The sequence below is a fragment of the Hippoglossus hippoglossus genome, chromosome 1 (genome assembly GCF_009819705.1).
Source record: "Hippoglossus hippoglossus isolate fHipHip1 chromosome 1, fHipHip1.pri, whole genome shotgun sequence".
Classification (NCBI taxonomy): Eukaryota; Metazoa; Chordata; class Actinopteri; order Pleuronectiformes; family Pleuronectidae; genus Hippoglossus; species Hippoglossus hippoglossus.
In genome coordinates this window covers 17,771,312-17,792,238 of record NC_047151.1, presented here as the reverse complement: position 1 = coordinate 17,792,238, position 20,927 = coordinate 17,771,312, and the positions used below count along the sequence as shown (strand labels likewise).

The following is a 20,927-nucleotide window of genomic DNA, read 5'->3' as shown; positions in this document are numbered from 1 at the left end:
ATATATATATATATACACACACACAATATATATGTATATATAAACACACTATTAGCTTGCTTATTTTAATGGTACGTTCTTGTATCTTATAATGACGCATGCATCATCAACCATATGCCAAGATTTATGTTCAAAGGTTGTTGAGAACAATCATAGAAAGAATAGAGTTTGCATACTCTGGATGGTCCGTGCATGACGTTTAATTCATCTGCAGTTGTTCAAGTTGCTTATCGAAAAATGTCACTTTAGGTGGGGGGGCTACCTAATTTCATTATCTTGTGACAAGATGCAAATAAATGTGTAAGATTTGGGATCTTATTGTTCGATATTCAATGTTGTCTTAACGCTGTTAATGTTTCATCACTGGATTTCCTTGTTCAAATTTCAATCCTCATATACAGTTGTTTTGATCAAAATTATATTATTTTTATTAACCGGACACAATAGTTCCACACTATTGTAAAAGGTATTTTGCACAAACATTAACCTCCATGTTAATTTTTTGTGCAAAATACCTTTACAATAATGTGGAACTATTGAGTCCGGTTGATACAAATGATTAAATGCTGACTGTTTTATGAACTAATGAGACCAGAAGGTACAACATGCTGCATTCAGATGTTAAAATATGTCAAAATGATCATTTATCTGCTTTTACTTTGGCTGAATCGATTGCCTGGTTTCCAAGAACTTACAGCTCCAACATCTTTGTTGTATGACAGCACCCCCAAGTGGTCATTATCACACATTATGAAACAGACATTTATAGGAATATTTATAAATCTCTATTATTGCAGAAAATCACACAACAAAAACTTTCAACTATTCGGTGTAAAAAGACATTGTGACCTCATATACACAACATTATTAAATACAATAAAAAAGTTGATCACCTAGATAATTAAAAATGACATAAATAATAAACAATTAAACACAAAATATAAATGAAAGATGTTTAATTTCATTTTTGTGTTGGCTTGGTTGTTATGATATTTAATTTTCAAACCTCTGTGCTTCCGTTTTATTTTATTTATTCAGCATATGGAAATCCTAATAAAAACATTGTGCAGACACATTCAAACAAAAACGATAAAAGGAACCAGAAAACATTTCCCCTTTTAATCTTTCATGGATTTTCGTTTTTTTTTTTTTTTGCTATTCACTTTGAATCTCCAGCTATAGCTCTTTGCACTAATGAGCCTATATGAGATGTCACCAGAGGTGGTGCAGCACAGAAGGTCTCATTATATACGGATAATTTATTTCCACTCATTTCGGTTTCCATTCCTTAAACTCTGGCAACACTTGGGGAAAGCAGTGGGGAAAAGATCTGAGGATAATGATTAAACCTGAATAAGAGGGATCTCATACACATCAAATTGGCTGCTAGAGACTCCCTCCTCGACCAGCTGCTTTTGAAAGTCGCTGCAAAAAAAACACTCATGAGCTTGAGATGTGTCGTTATTTTTAGACTTATTATATACATCTGTAACACGTGTGTGTACTTCTTTCACTGAGGCGGTTTCTCTGTTGTGTTGGAGGGGTTCAAGATAGACTGGAGTGAGAATTACGACCCTGTGGTTACATGCCTTGGCCAGCTGTGCAGTTTCAGTCTACATAAGCTGTTTTCGGACATGACCAGAGTTATTTATTTTCTTTATCTTTGCGTCGGACGCGCGTTAGAAACATCATCAACCCTTTTCTTGTTACTTCCAATAGATTGTAAGATTATACAGTGGAGTTTCTTTGCATTGAAAGGTTTTTGGTGGCTATCATTATGTGTTTAATCCCTTTGTGTTTGTCTTCAACCGATAAAAAATAAACAGATCTCAGAGGAAAAAAATGCAAATAAAGTCTTATTGTCCTACCTCCCTTTAAACGGCACCAACATCCACACATCAGCATCCAGATGAATCAAGGGCATCCACAAGCCCAATGATGATGTAGCATGAAATGAAGAAGCTCAGTGAAATGAAGAAATTGTCCCTGAAAGGTTTAGTGTGTGGAATTTGTCATAAAAACTCAAAAGGTGTATAGTATATCCAGTCTGGACTACAGTAATAAACATGGCGACTCCGTAGAGAGGACGGGCTCCTGAAGTAAATATAAAGTATTTAAATATAAAGGGCCCGTAACTTCTCTCTCACAGCTAGTCGGCACATTAGTGGTTCACTTCCTCCCTTTGTCACCACTGTCAGCATCAGTCCCACTTCAACTCCTACACAATTCGCTAAAGTTGTTTTGTTTTCCTCTTTTGTGGTGAACACGTGTTGAGTAGCTGAGGAGGTTTGAACGCAGCAGCTCAAGAGCAAGAGTTTGCAGGTGATGCATTTAAGGGACTTGTGTAAACTATGTAAACTACAAATACCTTCAGGTGCTGCATTTAATGAGCATCTGCAACGACTTGAACATAGTCAACTGGACTTACTTGTGTTTCTTGGGCCGTTTTCAGACATGAACGGAGCCTTTCGCACATGACGAACGCAGCAGCAGATTCTCCGCTCAGACGCGTTCACTACAACACTGAAATCTCTGCAGTGTTCAGGTGAGGGGTGGTGGAGGCAGGATGTAACATAATAATTCTACTGCGGAGATCAAGTTGTTTACAGCACATCGACAATGGCTTTGGCCCTTAAAATCTAAAGCCCTTATTTACACATTTTTCTGTTTTCTACGTCACTTTTTCATCCTAAGATAATTCTTTTCTTTTTGGTTGTTTTCATTTTCTCATCTGTCACATTTTAGAAACATCATCAACACGCTTACTTACTCCTGGTAAATCCTGCGGTGGATCTCCTGCTGTATTCTCACATCCGCTCCATCAGTCAACTCTGCGGACCTAATCCTCAGGGGCTGGCCAGAGAAAGTCAGCAGAAAGTCAGTCTCAGTTGTACATTTGCATTTACACATCTCTGGAGTTCAGTGGATGTCTGATTCAGCAGCAGCTTTGAAGACATCACCTCTCATCCAAAGGGCTTCTTCAGTCTGACTGACTAATGACAGGTTTCAGACCTCTGTGGGTCGTTGGGTTCCTCTGAGTCAAGGTGTGAACGGCCGTTTAAACCTGTAAGCTGTAGACCCCCCCCTGCTTTTATCCGAGTCCCAAGGGTCACATGAGGTGTGGTTGGGACTGTCTTAAAACCCCCTCCTCTGTCAAAGAATGGTTTAATTGCTTATTCATTCATACTTTCTATAGCCTACTACTCGCTAGCTAATGGATCTCAGAAACAAACAAGTCTTATTTCATCACGATACATCACTTTATAGTTTCTATTTAGTATTAGTAATTTGAATCTGCAAAAGTAACATATTTTACCTTTACCTTTGACAGAAAAATCCAGTCCACCAAAATCTTACCAGTTCATCCTTGAGTCAAACTGTACTTTGGCTCCAGATTTGAAGATATTCCCTCAAAATGTTAAATATTGTCTTCACAAAAATGGGACTGATGAAAAACCAGGAAATGTAACGCCTCCGTTCATTGGCTGTTACCGGTGCAGTGGCATAAACACAGGAATCTTGAATAAGGTTATTTTTTGAGTGGAACATTATTGTATAGGTTATTTAAATGTGAATATCTAACAGCCAACTGGCATGCATTTCATTTTCACTTATCTCTGAGGACAATTACACATTTAGGATTGTGAGACTAGTGTGCGTGTACAGTGTGTTCATGTGTGTTGGCTTGTTTGACAAAAAAGGAAAAAAAAGACAGTGTCAGTCATATCCATTTCTTTAATTTTGGTTTCTGTGTTTGACATTTAGGGAGTTTTTTTGCATTCAAATTGAAGCTTAACAATGTAGGCCACTGGTTTTAAAAAAAGGAAACAGAAGGAGGTCGAGACACTGACAAAACATAAGCAGTTACAGTAGCTACTTAAAAGAGTCTTGGAATTAAGTGGCATATCCATTAGGCTCAGTTTGGTCAGGTTTATCCCACAAACTCACGGCTCCTCGGTCCTCAGCGCTGAAATCAGCAGCACTCATGCTTTGCTAAATAGACACGGCATTCTTCTGCTTTGCTTGTCACAGGAAGATAATGAGCAGGCAATGCAACTTGGTTCAGATAATCATTTCCAGTCTAAGGGTGAACAAGGTTACCAGATCTACCAGAAACTAACAAAAAAAACCTACGAGAACCTATCATGGGAAGTAACAGCCTGTCACTCACCCTGAGTCTATGCACATTCTCTCTCAATGAGACAAAAACAACCTTTAAAAAATAAAACCACATAGGATGCATTTGTTTGTCTCGGAGGAAAGGAACTTAGTGCAACATCATCTCTATGGGAACCACACACAGCTGACCAGCGCTGTTCTGGGATCATAAATTAAAGGTTAAAATAAAATAAAACAAACAAAAGAAAAAAGAGAATAATCAATGTCAGTGCAGGTCTGCACAGGAGTTCACCACAGTTCAGGGCAGGGTTTGGGCATCAAAGACTTATCAAAGCCATATGCTCCTTGGCGCCTATAGTTCTCTTTGCCGTAACATAAGGTTTCTCCTTCCAGTCCCGCTTTCTTTAGAGCTGTCTGAGTCACCTGAAACTGTCCATCCATCCATCCATGAATCCATGAATCCATGAATCCATCCATTCATCCATCCATCCATCCATTCAGAAGTTCAGTTTCAGCACTTCCTCGACTTCTGCTCTCTCTCTCCTCCAGCAGCGTCACAGTTACGAGGAGAAACAAGACACCCTGTCCTCGCCGTCACCTCAGGGTTCACTTAAAGGCCACAGACAGTGTGCATCTGAAGGTCAGCTGCTCCTGGTCGCTTCCCGGTCTTCGACCCTTTGACCTTTAACCCCGGCTCATGGATGCAAAGGTTATCTAACCTTAAGAAAGAGGTGGAGAGAGGGAGGGGATTGAGTGGGAATCACAGGTGGGAGGGAAAAGAGAGAGAGGGAGGAGAGTAATTTCATTTCATTTCTGTTTACAATGACAACCATGAAAATGAAAGAAGAAAACCTGCTGTGAATGGACTGGATGGACTCCCTCTGATTTAGAAACCTTCCTCACTCAGTTCATGACTGGGATTTAAAATATACTATGACCCTGCCCCTGCTCCCTGTCTCCCCACCCTCACAGTGCCTCCGGCACCTGAGGACCCTTATACAGCTGCTAAAACCCACCCACAAGTTGGCAGGATTGGTGTTTAGGTTTGTGACATCACAGACCCTGGGTGTTTTGAATTTGTGTTAAGGTGGAAATACTCAGCCATTCCGCTGACAGCTTATTTCACTCAAAATGTATCTTTTATCATATAAAAAGGCACAAGGAGGACGTGTTAACATGTTAAATGTAACAAAGAACTGATTTAAGAGACCTTTAGGGGCCATGTTTTCATGATTCAGTTCAACCAAATCCATCTGAGAAAATCATCTTTAGCAGATTTCAACATTTACATGCAGTGAGATGAGTGTGATAGAGTTTAATGCTGCTGACCTTCTGCAGCTCCTCTCTTAGCCAGGAAGGAAGGGGCTGTCCGAGGCGATGCAGCAGCTTTGACAGCTCCACGTTGTGTTCCCTGTAATACCTGGAGAGAAATGCTCGAGCCTGCAGAGAGAAGTAGGGAAGACAGGAGGGAGGAAGTGCAAGGATGGGTAAGGGAGATGGAGAGAGGGAATAAAGGGAGAGAATCAAAGCGGTGGTAAACAGGGAAGTATGGAAGGATGTATGGAAATAGGTCAGAAAGGAAAGGAAAGCATGAACAGAGGAGAAAAACAAGGATAGAAGTGTAGGGCGTGGAAAGGTTTGAAAGGAGGAAAGTTTAAAATAGAAAATAAGAAAGACAGTATGGGAGTAGAGGGAAAACAAGAAATAGAGAGAGATTAATTATACGTCCCCATTTTTAGTTTTGTTTATTTCTCTTTAATAGGGCCGCTAAATACAGAGTGGTATGAAAAGAGAGGTTATAAACGGAGGGAGAAAACGACATGAAGGATGCATGATAACAATTAACTCTCTCCCTACTGTGTGCATCCCCCCTCTCTTTCTCTCTCCTGCCTCGAGTTCTCGCCGTCTCCTCCCTCGTCATTTGTCCCCATGCTGGAAACTCAAATGTGGTTTAATTACAGTGAGGTGCAGCCGTTAGCCACGTGTGAGCGCATGCGGGAGGACAAATTGTAGATTTGTGCGTTCGTCTCTGCGGGAGAGCAACTGAATGTGTTGTCTACAGGTCTGGTGTCTCTTCGACAGCGAGGGCAAAGAATTATGGATCGGATTTTCTCCGTCTACTGTTGTTTCTCCGTCCTAATCCCCCACATCCTTTCTCTCACAGGCGTTCTGTCACTCCTGAGTCCTCGTAATTAGGTTGTAACTTTCTGGCTGGATCTGAATGGCTGACAGTTTCCACCCCTGTACTGACTCCTGTGGGAAATGTTGCCGGTGCGATGGAGGGGGCGGTGCGATGCTGCTGTCAGTCATGTTGGCATGTTTTCTTTATCCAAAGCACACATCCATTCATTTTCCCTGAGCATAAATCTGTTTTGATTAAAACGTATAGGTTTACCTCTGGATCCATAGGAGGGTACTTCCTCCCTTTGCTCTTTCCCAAACATTTTGTCTTTCCTCCCTCCAGGAGCTGGCACCAGAAGCCTTTCTGAGGGTCAAACCTGAGAGAAGAGAAAAGCAAAGACGACAGACAGAGGAAGAGCATGAACGTCAGCGCTGCCACATTGGACATGATATTCAGAAGTGAGCCTTGTTTCGGAAATTAGACCTGAAAAATTGAGCCGTCTTACTCTCACGAAGCAGACATAAATGTCATGACGCATTGAACACACTCACTGCCTGTCGCTTACTCTTTCGCTGCCGGTGTCTCTCTGACATTCAAGCTGTCTGCATTCATCTCTCTCTATCGTTCTCCCTCTCCATGACCCCCCTGTCTGCTGTGCAACATCTCTCTCTCGCTCTCTCTCTCGCTCTCAATGCAGACTCACAATGGCTGCACACGAGGATAGTCTCCTCCGCCGATGAAGTTATGTTTTCGAAAGCTACTGAGCTCACTTGATTTGAATACCTGGAATTTGGTTCTTTATACCAGTGGATGCATATATATTCATCTAGTCGCATATGTTATTCCTTTATTAATTTGTTTCCCCTCCTTGGGGAACACCAGCGGGTGCAGAGGACACCAGAAACACTCCTCTCACTTTGTTTTTGTGTGACTACACTGCCATCACATATTTATAGACACATACTTCCATTTTTATTTTATTTTCATCTAAGCATAGAGACAAAAACATTTGAACACTATGAAATATGATATACACAGTGTGAATTTTTCATAATAAATGAAGGTTATCTGACTGTCATGACCAGTTAAGAAGAGGGATCTTCAACGTTCATATCAGAAAATTAGGTTCTCTAAAGAAGTATAAATAATAAAAGACTGTTGTCCCCCAGCAGCATGTTATGTGACAGACAGCCTGTTATATACAAGGACACGGTGGGAGACTTTCAAAGCCACGCGTCATATTATATAAATGTGCATGGAATCATAAAGTGTATGTACATTTATGTGTACTTTAGTGTACATAAAGTATGTACAGTATAAATAATGGAATTTTAAGGGTACATGTTTCTCTACTGCATCTATAATGATTTCTAAAATACATTATATGTTATTTATTTATATAAATATTATAAATATCTGTGAATTATTCTTGAACTTAATTTGTGCACCTTGTTTCCGCAGGAAAAGTAAAGATATAAATAGATAATTACTGTCATGTTGCAGAGTATGAGGGTTAATGTGCAAGTGACTGAAAGATGCAAATATGGTTCTTTATCTGCATGTATCAGTGGGTGAATAAAAGTTAGAATAAACGAGTTAAGTGGTTCTCCTTCAGTTTTTCTTTGACAGGACAAGAGGACGGAGGGAGAGGGGGGATTAAATAAATAGGCTCCAGTGTTGGGGATCTGTCAGGCTGCCGCGATGTCAAAAGAATGAGAAGGAGAAAAGAAAGATTAGGCTTTAGTATAACGCGTTCTCCACCCAAAACACACACACACACACACACACACACACACACACACACACACACACACACACACACACACACACACACACACACACACACACACACACACACACACACACACACACACACACACAGCGTGGTTATTATTCTGTCAAAATGCATCTCTTTACAATTTATTTGTATGCATGTAGGCTTGTGATTCAAGACAGAGGCACTCTCTGTCCCAATCTGAGCTACAAATTCTGATGTCCCTGTCTGGAGATTTGAGGGCTCGCAGGCCGGTTGCATTCTGATGAGTGGGGCTTGAGAAATAAACTGTTTACCACCGCGCCCAAACTTTACGGTCACATGCAGCATTTCTAATGGAGGATGAGTTGAAACTGAGTTGAACTGGTTGAAGGTTTCTCTCCAAAGAATTTGGTTGACATGCATATAATAGGAATCCCTCGCAACAAAGCAGCAACAAAGATATATAGCTGCAGTGACACTCATAACTCTGCCGGGCCCCAACAGTCCCCTAATGGAAATTTAAAGTCCCATGTCTGACTTTTTCATCAAGATCAATGAATTATTCTCGGAGAAATCAATAAAAATGTTGAAAAACGCCCACTCTCGCAAGTGAAATAACAGATTCACCATTCGCACAATGATCCATATCAGCACCAAAATCTGCTGAGTTCTTCCCTGACCCATACTTCCTCCTTCCACCAAGTTTCACTGTAATCTGTAGTTTCTGTGTAATGCTGCTAACTTACAGACAAACAAATGAAAAAATGACCTCCTTGCAGAGACAATAAAATCTTAATCCGCTGGTTTTAACGTCGCTTATATCTACGCCTCAGAATAAATATAGTGTCATTTAGATATTGATCTCTGATTTTGTTGTGTTGATAGTTCTCAATTCTTAAAGTGAATTTTAAGTATACAAACAGGATATGTTGGTTCAAACATGGTTCACAATTAAACCGATTGTTTATCCTCTGCTCACTTGCCCTTTTCTTATTTACTGTGCAAAACAGCAAATGATATGTTCAGTTTATAAATGTCACATTAATAATTTAATTTGGTTCCTAGCACTGGTGTCTTTGCTGTTTTATTACTTCTGGATTGACACTATGCACAGTGCACTAACCCCCTAATTGTCAGGACGCTGACACTTCAGGTGAGCGTCTCTTGACAAGAATCAAATTGTTATAGCAAAAAAAACTAAATTCACGCTGTTGTTGCATAATATAATCATCATCCATGGATTCATGCATGACAAAATTATACAAACAATGTTAATATTCTCAATGCGTTTGGAAGCGGTGCCCGAAATGAGAGTGTGAGCCAAATGTAAGAGTTGAATTGATTTGTGGCAATCAGAATAAATAAAGACTTTTCAAGTCATTCCTCTTATTAAAAATAAGACATTAGAAACAATAACTTGCTGTAATTTCTGACACACTTCCTTGTTTTGTTTATTTGCCATTACACTGAAGAATTTCTGCCTCCTAAATTTGCGCGTGACAGATTTTAAATAAAATGACGCCAATACTCATTATGTTACCATCGCTCCGTTGTGAGCTGCTATTGGTTGATGTTTGGTGCCAGGTTTTTTTTACTATTCACAGCACCATAGATGGGAGAGGAGGAAATGGCCAGTAGATGTCAGGCTTCACACAGATTTGGGTTGAGGTTCTTCTTACTGCTTGAATCTGTACAATTGTTCTTAAGCACAGCGCACGCCAGGCGAAAGGAAGGTGCCTCGGATTGAAGACACTACAGAACGAAAGTTCGAGAGGGACAGAACAACAGAGAGGGACATACTGTGTGAGACACTTACGTAAGAGCCTGGGAGTAGTTGAAATGGGGCGTGACTCCCAGGAACTTCTGCACTTCGTCCATCACTGCTGCAGGGTCGGTTCTCAGCTGGTGACCATCTATGATCATCACCTACACACAGATATATTCATACTGTAACTCTGCCTGCTATTGACTAACGGGTTAATGCATTACAACCTGTTCAGGTAGCGGGTACAAATAAATCACACTACGCCACAAAAACAGAAACAGAGAAAAGAGGCATGTAATTCCTGCAGGCAGTGTGCAGGGAAATGTGGTTCTCATTTAAAAACTCAATTAAAGAAACTATATACACTCAGTGACCAATTCATTAGGTACACCTGTACTTTCTAACGCAATTCAACTCAACATAAATTCCATCAAATAGTGTTTTTAATGTGATTTTTAATGTGTATTGTGTAATACAATGACAGCATAAGCAGATATTTAAAGGTGCTGTTGTACTGGACTTCTGTGCATTGAGAGGTGTTGTCATTTACATTCATCAACTATGACTTGAAGGTTCCCGGTTTGAATCCCGATTTGGCCAGGGTCTCTCTGTGTGGAGTTTGCGTGTTTCTCCCCACGTCTGTGTGGGTTTTCTTCCGAGTACTCTGTCTTCCTCCCGCAATCCAAAGACACGCAGGCTGGAGTTGGGTTAATCTGTATGTCAGCCCTGTGATGCGCTGTCGACCCCGCCTTTCGCCCAATGTCAGCTGGGATGGGCTCCAGCTTCCCCCCCGCGACCCTCAAGAAGATAAGCGATATAGATAATGGGCGGACGGATGGATGGAGCTATGACCTCAGAGCTTAAATCTATAATTCAAATCTATGACAACAAAAACTGAACCCTGCAGGATCAAGACTTGAATTGGATTACATCAGGCCGCAGAGGTGAAGCTAATGAAGTGGCCACCATTCCTTCAGTTGTGTCCCTTATTGCAACAGACTTCGATAAATTCAGTTAATCTCCATAATCAACGTCAAATCTCACTAAACCAACACAAGGCTTTAGCATTAAATATGTATTAAGCGTCGCCTGTGCATGTGTTTGGTATCCTCGTGTCTGCGTACGTGCCCGTGCATACCTGGTTAGCAGGGTAGTGCGTGAGCCATCTGTCTAGGTGCGTGGAGTAGAGACCGGGGATGAGGCAGCGGCTCTGTAGGGAGCGCAGCTCGGCCGGTGCTCCCGGTCTTGCGCTGATGACATCATAGAAGGTGAAGCGCAGGGCGGCGTGGTCCTCATGGGCTCTTTGATGCTGGGAAGGTTAACAGATGCAGTCAGACAAGCTTCAAAGGACTCGTCTTGCTCGTACAAATTGCTCAGTCTCTCGAACGTCACGTAATGTATTCACAGCCATTTATATTGTGGACAATAAAATGTGGTTGAGATTCATGTCTCGCACGTCAAAGATTTCAGGATTGTGTGACATTTCGCACACTGAGATTTATACAGATAAAGTGGCCTCATCGACTCCACACTCAGAGAGAAAGAGGACTACAAACACAATATTGGAAAATAACTCAATTCAAATCAATACAGAGATGACGCGTGTCATCTGATGAATAAGGCGGCTGTAGAGAGTTTAAAAAAGAAAAATACATGTGGGCCACTGGTATCTAATATATTCTGTGTGTGTGTGTTTGAGTGTGTACCTGATACCAGCTGTAGGCCCTGTCAGCAGGGTTGATGAGCAGGGTGATGATCTTGGCCTTGGGCAGCAGGGCAGCACCTCGCCTCGGGGACTCCTCCGAGGGGAAATAGTTAGCGCTCTTCTCAAACAGAAAGTCCGTGCTAACATTAGAGGGCACGGGGAAAAACTCCATATACCTGCGGCAACAGACACACAGGAGAGAGAAGAAATATGAATGTGTACACTTACGATGTACATGCGACATCACTGCTGCCAACGCAAGTCACCCAGAGCGTATATTTACTAAATACTCCCAAAGTCACACACAACTTCTAAAGTCAGAAAGTTTGAGCCCTCGTCTGTGTTTAGAAAATGAACCCAAAATAAGCTTGATGATGTAGTTGCCGCTGTGTTTAATGACAAATGTTCAGAGTCGAGTCTTTTTTTGGATGACTTCAGAGAACGCAACAGCTGTGTCTCTGACAGTTAAGTAAGCCATTTATGGGTCAATTTAGGCAGCCATATGTCTGTTGGCTTCAATTCCCAGGCTGAAAAGATCATTTTTGAAGATGCCGTTTGAACTGTTTCAAACCTGCTTAATGCATCATTGACGACGCGTCTCCAAGACACGTGACAGCCACATAAATAAAGGTTTGTTTACAATCTTTTATTTCACCTTTGGGTTTGACCAAGGAAAATACAAAGAATGATTGTGTGTGTGTGTGTGCGTCCTCACCAGTCAATTCCTTTGTGGTAGTTGTTGGTGTTGAAGAACTGGACCTCCTCATAAGTCTTTGGACTGGGGAAGTTACTGGAGATGGAGGGATGCATGAGTAGGAAGAGATAAAGTGCTGTCGTTCCTGAAAGAAAGGGCATAATTCATAACCGGCTCGTTAATTCAGCTCAGCTGAGAGTAGTCCGTGTGTGCATGTGTGTGTCCGTATGTGTTTGTGTGCGTCTGTGTGTGTATGTGTGCATCCGTGTGTGTATGTGTGCGTCCGTCAGTCAGTCATAGACGCAGCTTCCCTTTGCTGCACCAGACATATTTTCTTCCCCCATTACAGCCTAAATGTGTCCAACGTTCATTTATGTCTCTCATATTTCCTTATAGCATTAATTATATATGATTTAATAACCTATGTGATTGTCAGAAATAATAAGCCTGGCTCCTTAGCCTGTATGCAGTGGTGGGAAGAGTAATGGAGACATGTTTGCTCAAGTTAAAGTGGCTTACGATCACTCAAATTCACTAAAGTAAAGTTTAAAGTTTAAAATTACTAATGAAGAAACAAACTCAAGTAAAAGTAGAGATAGAAAAGTAGAGAAAAGACAATGATGCTGTTCATACTCAACTCAGCTGACTCAGACCTTTACAATTTATGACCTACATTTGTTCATCATAGACTAAAGACACTTGCTTATCAACATGGACAGTTTCTGTGTAGTACATGGAAGTAATTGTAATGAAGTTATAGAGGCGTAAGGGCAAATATAGCAAAAATACTCCCTCGTAAATAGTACTGATGTTTTATTTTCTCCTTTTATTGGTTAGGGTTGGTTCTTTTTTCGACATGTATGACTAAGGTAAAAAACAGTTCTCATTCAGAATTGGTCTCTCCTTCAGACAAGGACTTTACACCTTTTATTTAAGATTTAAGAATGACACTTTGTAAACATCTCACTCTTACTCTCTTCATAGCTGCATATATATTACCTCAGCCAAGGAGGTTATGTAATCACCCCCTGTCCATTAGTTTTTAAGTTGGTTTGTTTGGTTGTAAGCAAGATCATGAAAAAACAACTGAACGGATTACCATGGAACTTGGTGGAAGGTTTGGGTATGGGTCAGTGAAGGGGTCATTACATTTTGGTGCTGATCTGGATCAGGGGGCACATCCAGATTTATTTATTTTTTCATTGTGAGATAGGGAGTTTTTCATAATTTCATAAATTGCTCTCTGAGAGAATAAACCATGAATCCTCACAAAAACAATCTGTGTAATTTGATTAAAATTCGGATCAGGTGAATTTAAATGTGTATGAGGTGCTATTCTAGTTATTGATAAAACCATACATGACATAATACAAAAACTATGTAAACATCTAAATTGTACTTTCTCTATAGCTGCATACTTATATATATATATATATATATATATATATATGTATGTACAGTATATACATTGCTTTACTTATTTGATATTTGATATTAAAACCTTGGGTCGGCCTCATAAATAGCTCAGTCTTGTCAGCACAGCTGTGCTGGGCAGTTCTGTCAAGGACCACGCAGGAAGTGTGAAGTGTGTGCATGTGTGTGCATGTGTGTGTGTATGTGTGTGTGTGTGTTTGTGTGTGTGCGGTCACACGAGCACGCAAAGATCACAGGCCTCAACCATCAAATGATTCAAAACCATTTGACACCAATCAGCACTGGGGCTTTGGTTGTGCCCTCTGATTCACCCTCAGCAGCTCTCTCTGCTCTCTCCGCCCCGCTCGCTCCACCGTACATTACTCCCATACGTCCTGCTACCCCCCCACCCCCACCCCCAGCCTGTCTCCTATTAGCTTCAACATCTCTGACACGCGAGGCTCAACCTTGAATACAATGAGAGACGTACTGATGGGCTGAGGTCTACTGTAATTGCTGTTAGTCTGCTAATGTTGGGAAATGATCACCTGGTTAATGAGCAGCATGACTGACCTTCCTCACCTCTCACACCCAAACACCAGTAATTAGAATTCCTGGAATCACACTGAGGCAACACTCACATACTGAAAACAGATGAATAGATTAACAACTGTAATAATCTCCTCTTCTTTGTGTACCCCTGACAGAGATGGAGCAGGAAACAGGAGGAGGCACAGGGTGGTTGCTCGGTACAGTATCTCCATGCATCTAAAGCAGGTGGTATTTGGGTGGAAGAGAGGAGGTAAGAGCCTCCTCCTTTGTCTCCCTCTGACAGGACCAAAGGAGCGAGAGCGAGGGGGGGGATTAAATGAATGGGCTCTGAAGTGGAGTATGCAGACACCTGGTTACACAGAGTGAGTTTCTCTGCTGCGTGTGAGTGTTTGTCTGCAGCTTACCTGTTTTCTGCGGGCCTATGACCATGAACTTGGGTAACCTATCACAGGTTTTCTCTTTAGACCAGATGTCTTTGTGTCGTTTGTCATCACATGGGTTCTGTGGGATTAGAAGTCGGAGCAATGAACAAAAAGCAATGCATACAAAGATAAACGTGCATGTGTAGAATAAATATAGAATCAACAAATTACATTTTTGTTATGTCATGCATATCACATTTACCAGCCTGCATGTGATTACACCACAAAGTTGTATAAACCAGTATATTTTTGATAAATAAAACGAAAGAAAATAAGACCATCCTTAACAACTGTCATGATCAAATATTCATATCTTCATTGTGTATTGCAAAATTCATAAATCACCAAGAACAATCTTGAATAATATTCTGTTCATTGCTTTTCAGAGAAATTAACCAACAAAAACACAATGAACTTCAAACCAATTGTTTTATTATCTGTACACAAACATATTTTTGTCATTTCGTGGAAAATGTATTCATTTTTTCTCCACTCCACAGTCTGTTTAACTGTTTTTTTTTACAGTCTGCATAAAGAGAGTACCTTACTGCATAAAAGTGCACAAGCCCATGCATGTGGGCAAATACCCACGCAAACACACCTGCCAGAGAGGGTTCCTTTGTTCGGGAAAAAGCTGGAAGTATTTGTGTGCCAGCTGCAAGGGCGGGAGCGTGTGGAGTTTCAGGTTCGTCCACGAGCGGAGAAAAGAGGCCAGGTGGACGAACGTGTAGAGACCCAGTCGATCGTTGCCGTAGTTAGACAGGTGGGTCATGTATATACTGATCTGGAGTGGAGGACAAAATAGAGTGGGAGAGAGAGAAAGGAGAGTGGGGAAACATGCTTACTTATTATATTGTGCAAAATTGGGATTGTCAAAATCTCATTTCCCAGGTTCCGATGTTTGTGAAAAACTCAGCGGCAGAGTAAATCTAATTACTGCTGCAGTGGAAAGCAAACATCTTATTTCTCAGAGTGTGTGTCATGGTTTTTGAATCGCTAACAGAGCAGCGGTCCTCCGAGTATCAACATTTGCTATCACTGACTTTTGTGATGTAAGATTGTACATTAACTTTTGAGAGGGGATACAAAAAAAAATACAATTTCAAGTATAAAGAGGGAAGGAAAACTACTGAGATAAACCTGAAACTGATGTATTCACCACTTCCAACAGATAAAAGTTGAGGAGGAGGGAGCACAATGCTCCTCGGATGCCAGTGGGAGATGGGAGAGATGCAGCTACACACAGCGGAGAGGGTTTCAGAGTGCAGCGGAGTGTGTTCATGATAGTTAATGTGTGTGAGGGAGACGGAGAGACTCAGAAGGATATGAGGAGCGTTGGTGTGTTGGTCCAGGCTATCTGTCCACGCCTCAGTGCTTTTATAGGCTGATCAAAGAGACAAGCTGAGATAGCTGACACACACACACACACACACGCACACACGCACACACGCACACACGCTTCTTTTGTGATTGGAGGGAGCTCGGGAACTAGAAGTGTCTGGATGAAATGGTAACATCAGCAATTAAGATATAAATTATTTGTTGGACGTGAGCATGTGTGTGTGTGTGTTTGTAGGTGCCTGTGTGTCAGTATATTCGGGCGAACGCCTGTGAATGTGAACACACACACACACGCTGGGTATTTCCTGGTGACAGAGGACTGTCGGTGCTCCTCTTTAATGCTGAAGGTTGCCGTAGATACAAAGCGACACAGTGTCAGGGTTTGATGGATCAGCGTCCGGCCGACCTGTAAAGCTGTTCAGAATATTGATCGCCTCTGAATACTGATGGCAGGATTTGTGTGTGTGTGTGTGTGTGGGTGCATGTCTGTGTGTGTGTGTGTTCCACTCTGTGGGAGGGAGAAAGAGGAACAGACATATGTGAGGCTGCTTAAGTGTGTGTGTGTGTCTTTGCGACAAAGAAAGCAAACAGGAAAAAGGAGAGAGGAGCAAGACTTTGCATGTCACAGTGATATTTTACGTGTGCGTGAGCGTCTGTGCATGTCAGCGTGATTGTTTATGCGCCTGTGCGTTTGTGCATGCCAGAGCAAATTTGCGCATCTGCCACAGCCTCCTTATCTTGTGCTCAGTCGAAGCAAACCAGCAGCGTGCCATCCAGCCTCGCCTGCTTCATATCAATCTGGCTGATGTTAGAGCAACAATGTGGAACCACTGTCAAGGCATCACCCGGCACTCAGACGCTCGCCAGTTTACAGCAGTTTGCTTGCTCCTCTTGTCCAATGAGTCGTAGTGTCAAAAAACGCCAGACGCCTTCTTTCAAGCATTGAATTGAGAACTTGGAGTGCCACTCAAAGCTCGTGTAGTGAAGTACAGTGAATGCAGGTGAGTCTGACCTGAATAAATAAAATGTTCCGAGCAATTTCTAAGTGTCCCAGTGTTTTAAAGCAGGCGAGTTCATCAAAACGTGATTAATGTTCTTTTCAAATAACACAAAACTACAGCCCGACCGATAAATCGGCTGGCCGATAGAGAACTGACACGACGTAAGCCGGATGTTTCCCTGATTACAGGCATGTGCAGTGCAGAAAGTCACAGAGGCAGCCAGACCAACGTGTCCAAACCTGACCCCAACCAGAATAATCGAATCAAGTTTTTTGTTCGTTAGTTACGTTCTATATATTTGGTTGTATTTGTTTTCTTTATATTTCTTTGTAGTTATTTATAATATATAAAGCCTCAATTACATTTCTTTGTCATACGGATTTGATAACAGTTTTTTTTTTCAAATATGTATGTATATGTATTATAAAGATACAGATATATAGATTCATGTGTGTGTGTGTGTGTGTGTGTGTGTGTGTGTGTGTGTGTGTGTGTGTGTGTGTGTGTGTGTGTGTGTGTGTGTGTGTGTTAAACTGAGATGAATGACAGAGAAAAGGACCCAGAGGGGGGAAGAGTAAAAGAGGATCAGAGTGTTATTGAACATGGAAACATTCATTATGGAGCTATAGCACTGGCTGCCAAATGAAACAAAGGAGGACTTGAAGATGATTTGTGTTTGTAATTGGAGGAGTGCGGAAAAAAAGCACAGACGGGGGGGGGTTAACAAAGGGAAGAGACGGGGAGAGAAACCTTGGCAGGTGAATCTGAATTACAAAAAACAAAAAGGGCCACTTTTGAGACTGTTAATCTCCAGACACTGTGCGAGCCCCAAACCCTTTGATGGAGGGACTCAGTGTGGCTAAGAATTCAATTAAGTGAACCATGTAAACCTTTTCTCAGCATCTAGCGCCACGTCTCATTTCCTGAATATTGGATTGCTCTGAGTGCCCTATGTGCCTTTAATAAAGAATATTGCACTAATAATTTAACACCAGATTTGGGCTCAAGTCCAAACCTGGAGCTGGCCTGAAAGTGAAGTATAGACATAAGAGAAATCAAGCCCAGCCCCACGACCTCCCTCTTTTTAATCTTTGTCCCTTGTCTTTTCCTCTCATTGCTCCAATGCAGCTTCATTTCCTCCTTCTTCTCTCTTCCCTTTAATGACTTGCTCTCAATCACTCGTCTTCTAAAAGTCACTACGTTATTTCCCCCCCTCCTCTCTCCGATCTCATATTGACCTAGATGTGCTGATGAAGCATGTCAGTCCAGCAGTGGGGTGATGTTCTTAAAAATCCATAGACTCTCTCACACACACACACACACACACACACACACACACACACACACACACACACACACACACACACACACACACACACACACACACACACACACACACACACACACACACACATTCCATGTCTTAGAAGATTAGTCAGTCATGTATTTGAGTTTGTGACATGTTCCAATCCTCCCTAACATGATTGCATTTTTCCCAAATTTTCTTTCCTTCAATCTGTCCATCTATTCAGTTTCAATTCAATTATATTTGATTTGTATAGCACCATACATTTTCTAAAGGGACTTAACATATTAAGGTCAAGACCTTATAAAATAGCACAAAATAGTATAGAGAAACGCAACCGTTCTCACAACAAGGTGATTCTTAACCGGACTGTGGGCGACCATCTGCATCCCATCCATCCATCCATCCTTCCATCCACTCATCTATCCTTTCCAAGAGTTCCATTTCAGCACTTCCTCGACTTCTTCTCTCTCTCTCTCTCCATCCATCTATCCATCCACTACTTATCTATCTATCTATCTATCTATCTATCTATCTATCTATCTATCTATCCCCGTCTCCTCTGCTGCCCTCTCTCTCTTCTTTAATGTGTAGCTGTATCAGTTGGTTTCCCATTACAGACCACTTAGTTCCACATACATTTCTCCCTGATTGAATTGTTATTGCTACTAAAAAGAAGTCTGCACCCCCCCCCCCCCCCTCCGTTTTCACTCTCCCTCCCTCACTGTCATTGTCCTCTTCCCCTCCTCACTCTTTTTCTCTCTTTCGTTCTCACAGTCCATCTCGCTGCCTCCGTCTCATCAGTGGATAATTGAATGCTGAACGTCAATACCGAAAATGATGTCGATTCAATTATTTTGTCTGCTCCAGTCAGCCTCTACCAGCCCTGTCCTCTCTACCGGCACTTTTTTTCTTTATTTTTTCTTGCTTTGCTCTTACTTTGTAATTTGTCCTCCTGTGTGGATTGTAGCTCAGCGTGTGTGTGTGTGTGTGTGTGTGTGTGTGTGTGTGTGTGTGTGTGTGTGCGAGAGTCTTGATGAGCAGCCAGAGCCTTCAGTAGCAATCAGCAGTGGCTACAGAGAAATGCAGTGAAGGAGCAGAAATTAAACCAAAAAGAGGAGTTGAGAGATTCAAAACGTGCGAGTGAAGACAACACGCACAGGTTGAAAATGAGACTGGCCGCAGTAAAGTGACCGTCAGAGCTGTGCACAGGGGAGGAAGGGTGAGGGATGTGAGGGCGTTCACTGGGTGAGACTGAAGGATCGGAAAGGAAAGAGATTGTGCTGATATTTGTTGTTGGGCTAATAAGCTTAGTGGCAGAGCTACGCGCTAAATGTCAGCCCTGATATATGTCTACAGCTCTGCTTATGTCAGCTAAACACACATTTATACAAATATACACACGCACACATGCGCAGATGCTTGGACGCTGACACACAAACATGCACTGGTGTGTGTTGTGTGTGTGTGTGTGTTTGTGTGTGCATCACTTCCTCTCTGTATGTGTCTGGATTCTCAAGTGACACAAGATGCCGTGACCTGAAAATTAAATCTCAATCTGTCTGCCACCTTCTCACCCAGCTCTCCTCGCCTCTCCTCGCCTCTCTCCCCCCCCCCCCCTCTCTCCCTCACCATTTATTGGAGAATGACTTGTGCCCTATTGGCTGTTTGCAGAGTCTAGGTCGTCCAATCGATTGTTGAGCTTATGAGAGACAGGGAGCTCAATGACTGCTGATGCAGCCGTGAATGATGCAAAAGTATCCGAACGCGCACATGAACACACACACACACACACACACACATGTTTAGCACATGCACACGCACAACACACACTTGAGTGAATATGTTAGATGTTACCAGTGGTAAACTGCCACCACAGGCCAGATGTGATTTAAAGTCATTGAAAGGGAAGTGACAATGTTACCAGTGTGCAGCTCATCAAACAATAGGAAATCCCCGGGGGACTAAAGCAGTGAGCTACAGAACACTATTGATTACACACACAAAGTGCACACACTAATGAAAGCTTGTGTGTCTGCAAGTAGAGCAGGCAGAAGAGAAAATGAATCATCACTCTGCATGTATGTGGGAGCATGTGTGTGCGTGTGCGTGTGCGTGTGTGTGTGTCATGGCAGATAGCTCTCATTTAGTGTTTAAATTGCTTTTATGTTTAATAGGTCTCTTCATTAAGAGATACAACACAAGGAGGGTTTCATCTTTTATTACGCAGAATAATAAAGGGACGGCGGGGGAGAGAGAGAGACAGAGGGAAAAATGTAATTCGCCTCCGCGTTTCTGGCTTTCAAGGAGAATCTCAAAGCCTCTATGTAATATGAGTGTGCTTGTGCGTGTGTGTGTGTGTGTGTGTTTGTTTGATGTGTGTTCAACAGTGGACCTCTCAGTCACACCAACAGGTGATATTCTCGAGTGCCATATGTAATGTTGAGCCATAAATCAGGCTGTAATGAAATGTATTCTTTTCATTTATTCTAATTACAGCCAAGAGTTGACCTGCAGGTGTTAAAGAGTGTTAAAGTTGATTCTCAGTTCTCCCTCTAAACCTATTAGTGTAGATGCCGTCACATTAGGCTCACTCCCCGGTCGTTTTTTTTTCACACTCCTCCACAGTGTTAATGTTTATAACCCCAGATAGGCAATACAGACCCTCTTCCACTGGTCAAAAAACACACTTACACCCACTGACATCTGGCTTTTGTCTGGTGCTTAAACA

General features: G+C 41.9%; 1 protein-coding gene across 2 annotated transcripts in view; it reads right to left on the bottom strand.

Annotated features, from left to right (window-relative positions):
• Positions 1–3,717: 3,717 nt before the first annotated feature.
• Positions 3,718–20,927, bottom strand: part of ndst3 (N-deacetylase/N-sulfotransferase (heparan glucosaminyl) 3) — a 43,902-nt gene continuing 26,692 nt past the window's right edge. The window contains exons 7-15 of one of the 2 annotated variants that reach the window (XM_034592391.1): positions 15,150–15,332; positions 14,531–14,627; positions 12,183–12,306; positions 11,469–11,643; positions 10,901–11,071; positions 9,814–9,923; positions 6,515–6,617; positions 5,449–5,559; positions 3,718–4,838 (exon numbers count right to left, since the gene is read on the bottom strand). In XM_034592391.1, the coding sequence (XP_034448282.1) occupies positions 4,830–4,838; positions 5,449–5,559; positions 6,515–6,617; positions 9,814–9,923; positions 10,901–11,071; positions 11,469–11,643; positions 12,183–12,306; positions 14,531–14,627; positions 15,150–15,332 (1,083 nt within the window). In that variant the 3' untranslated portion in view covers positions 3,718–4,829. The remainder of the gene's footprint in view (positions 4,839–5,448; positions 5,560–6,514; positions 6,618–9,813; positions 9,924–10,900; positions 11,072–11,468; positions 11,644–12,182; positions 12,307–14,530; positions 14,628–15,149; positions 15,333–20,927) is intronic. The other variant, XM_034592383.1, reaches the window with a different exon arrangement.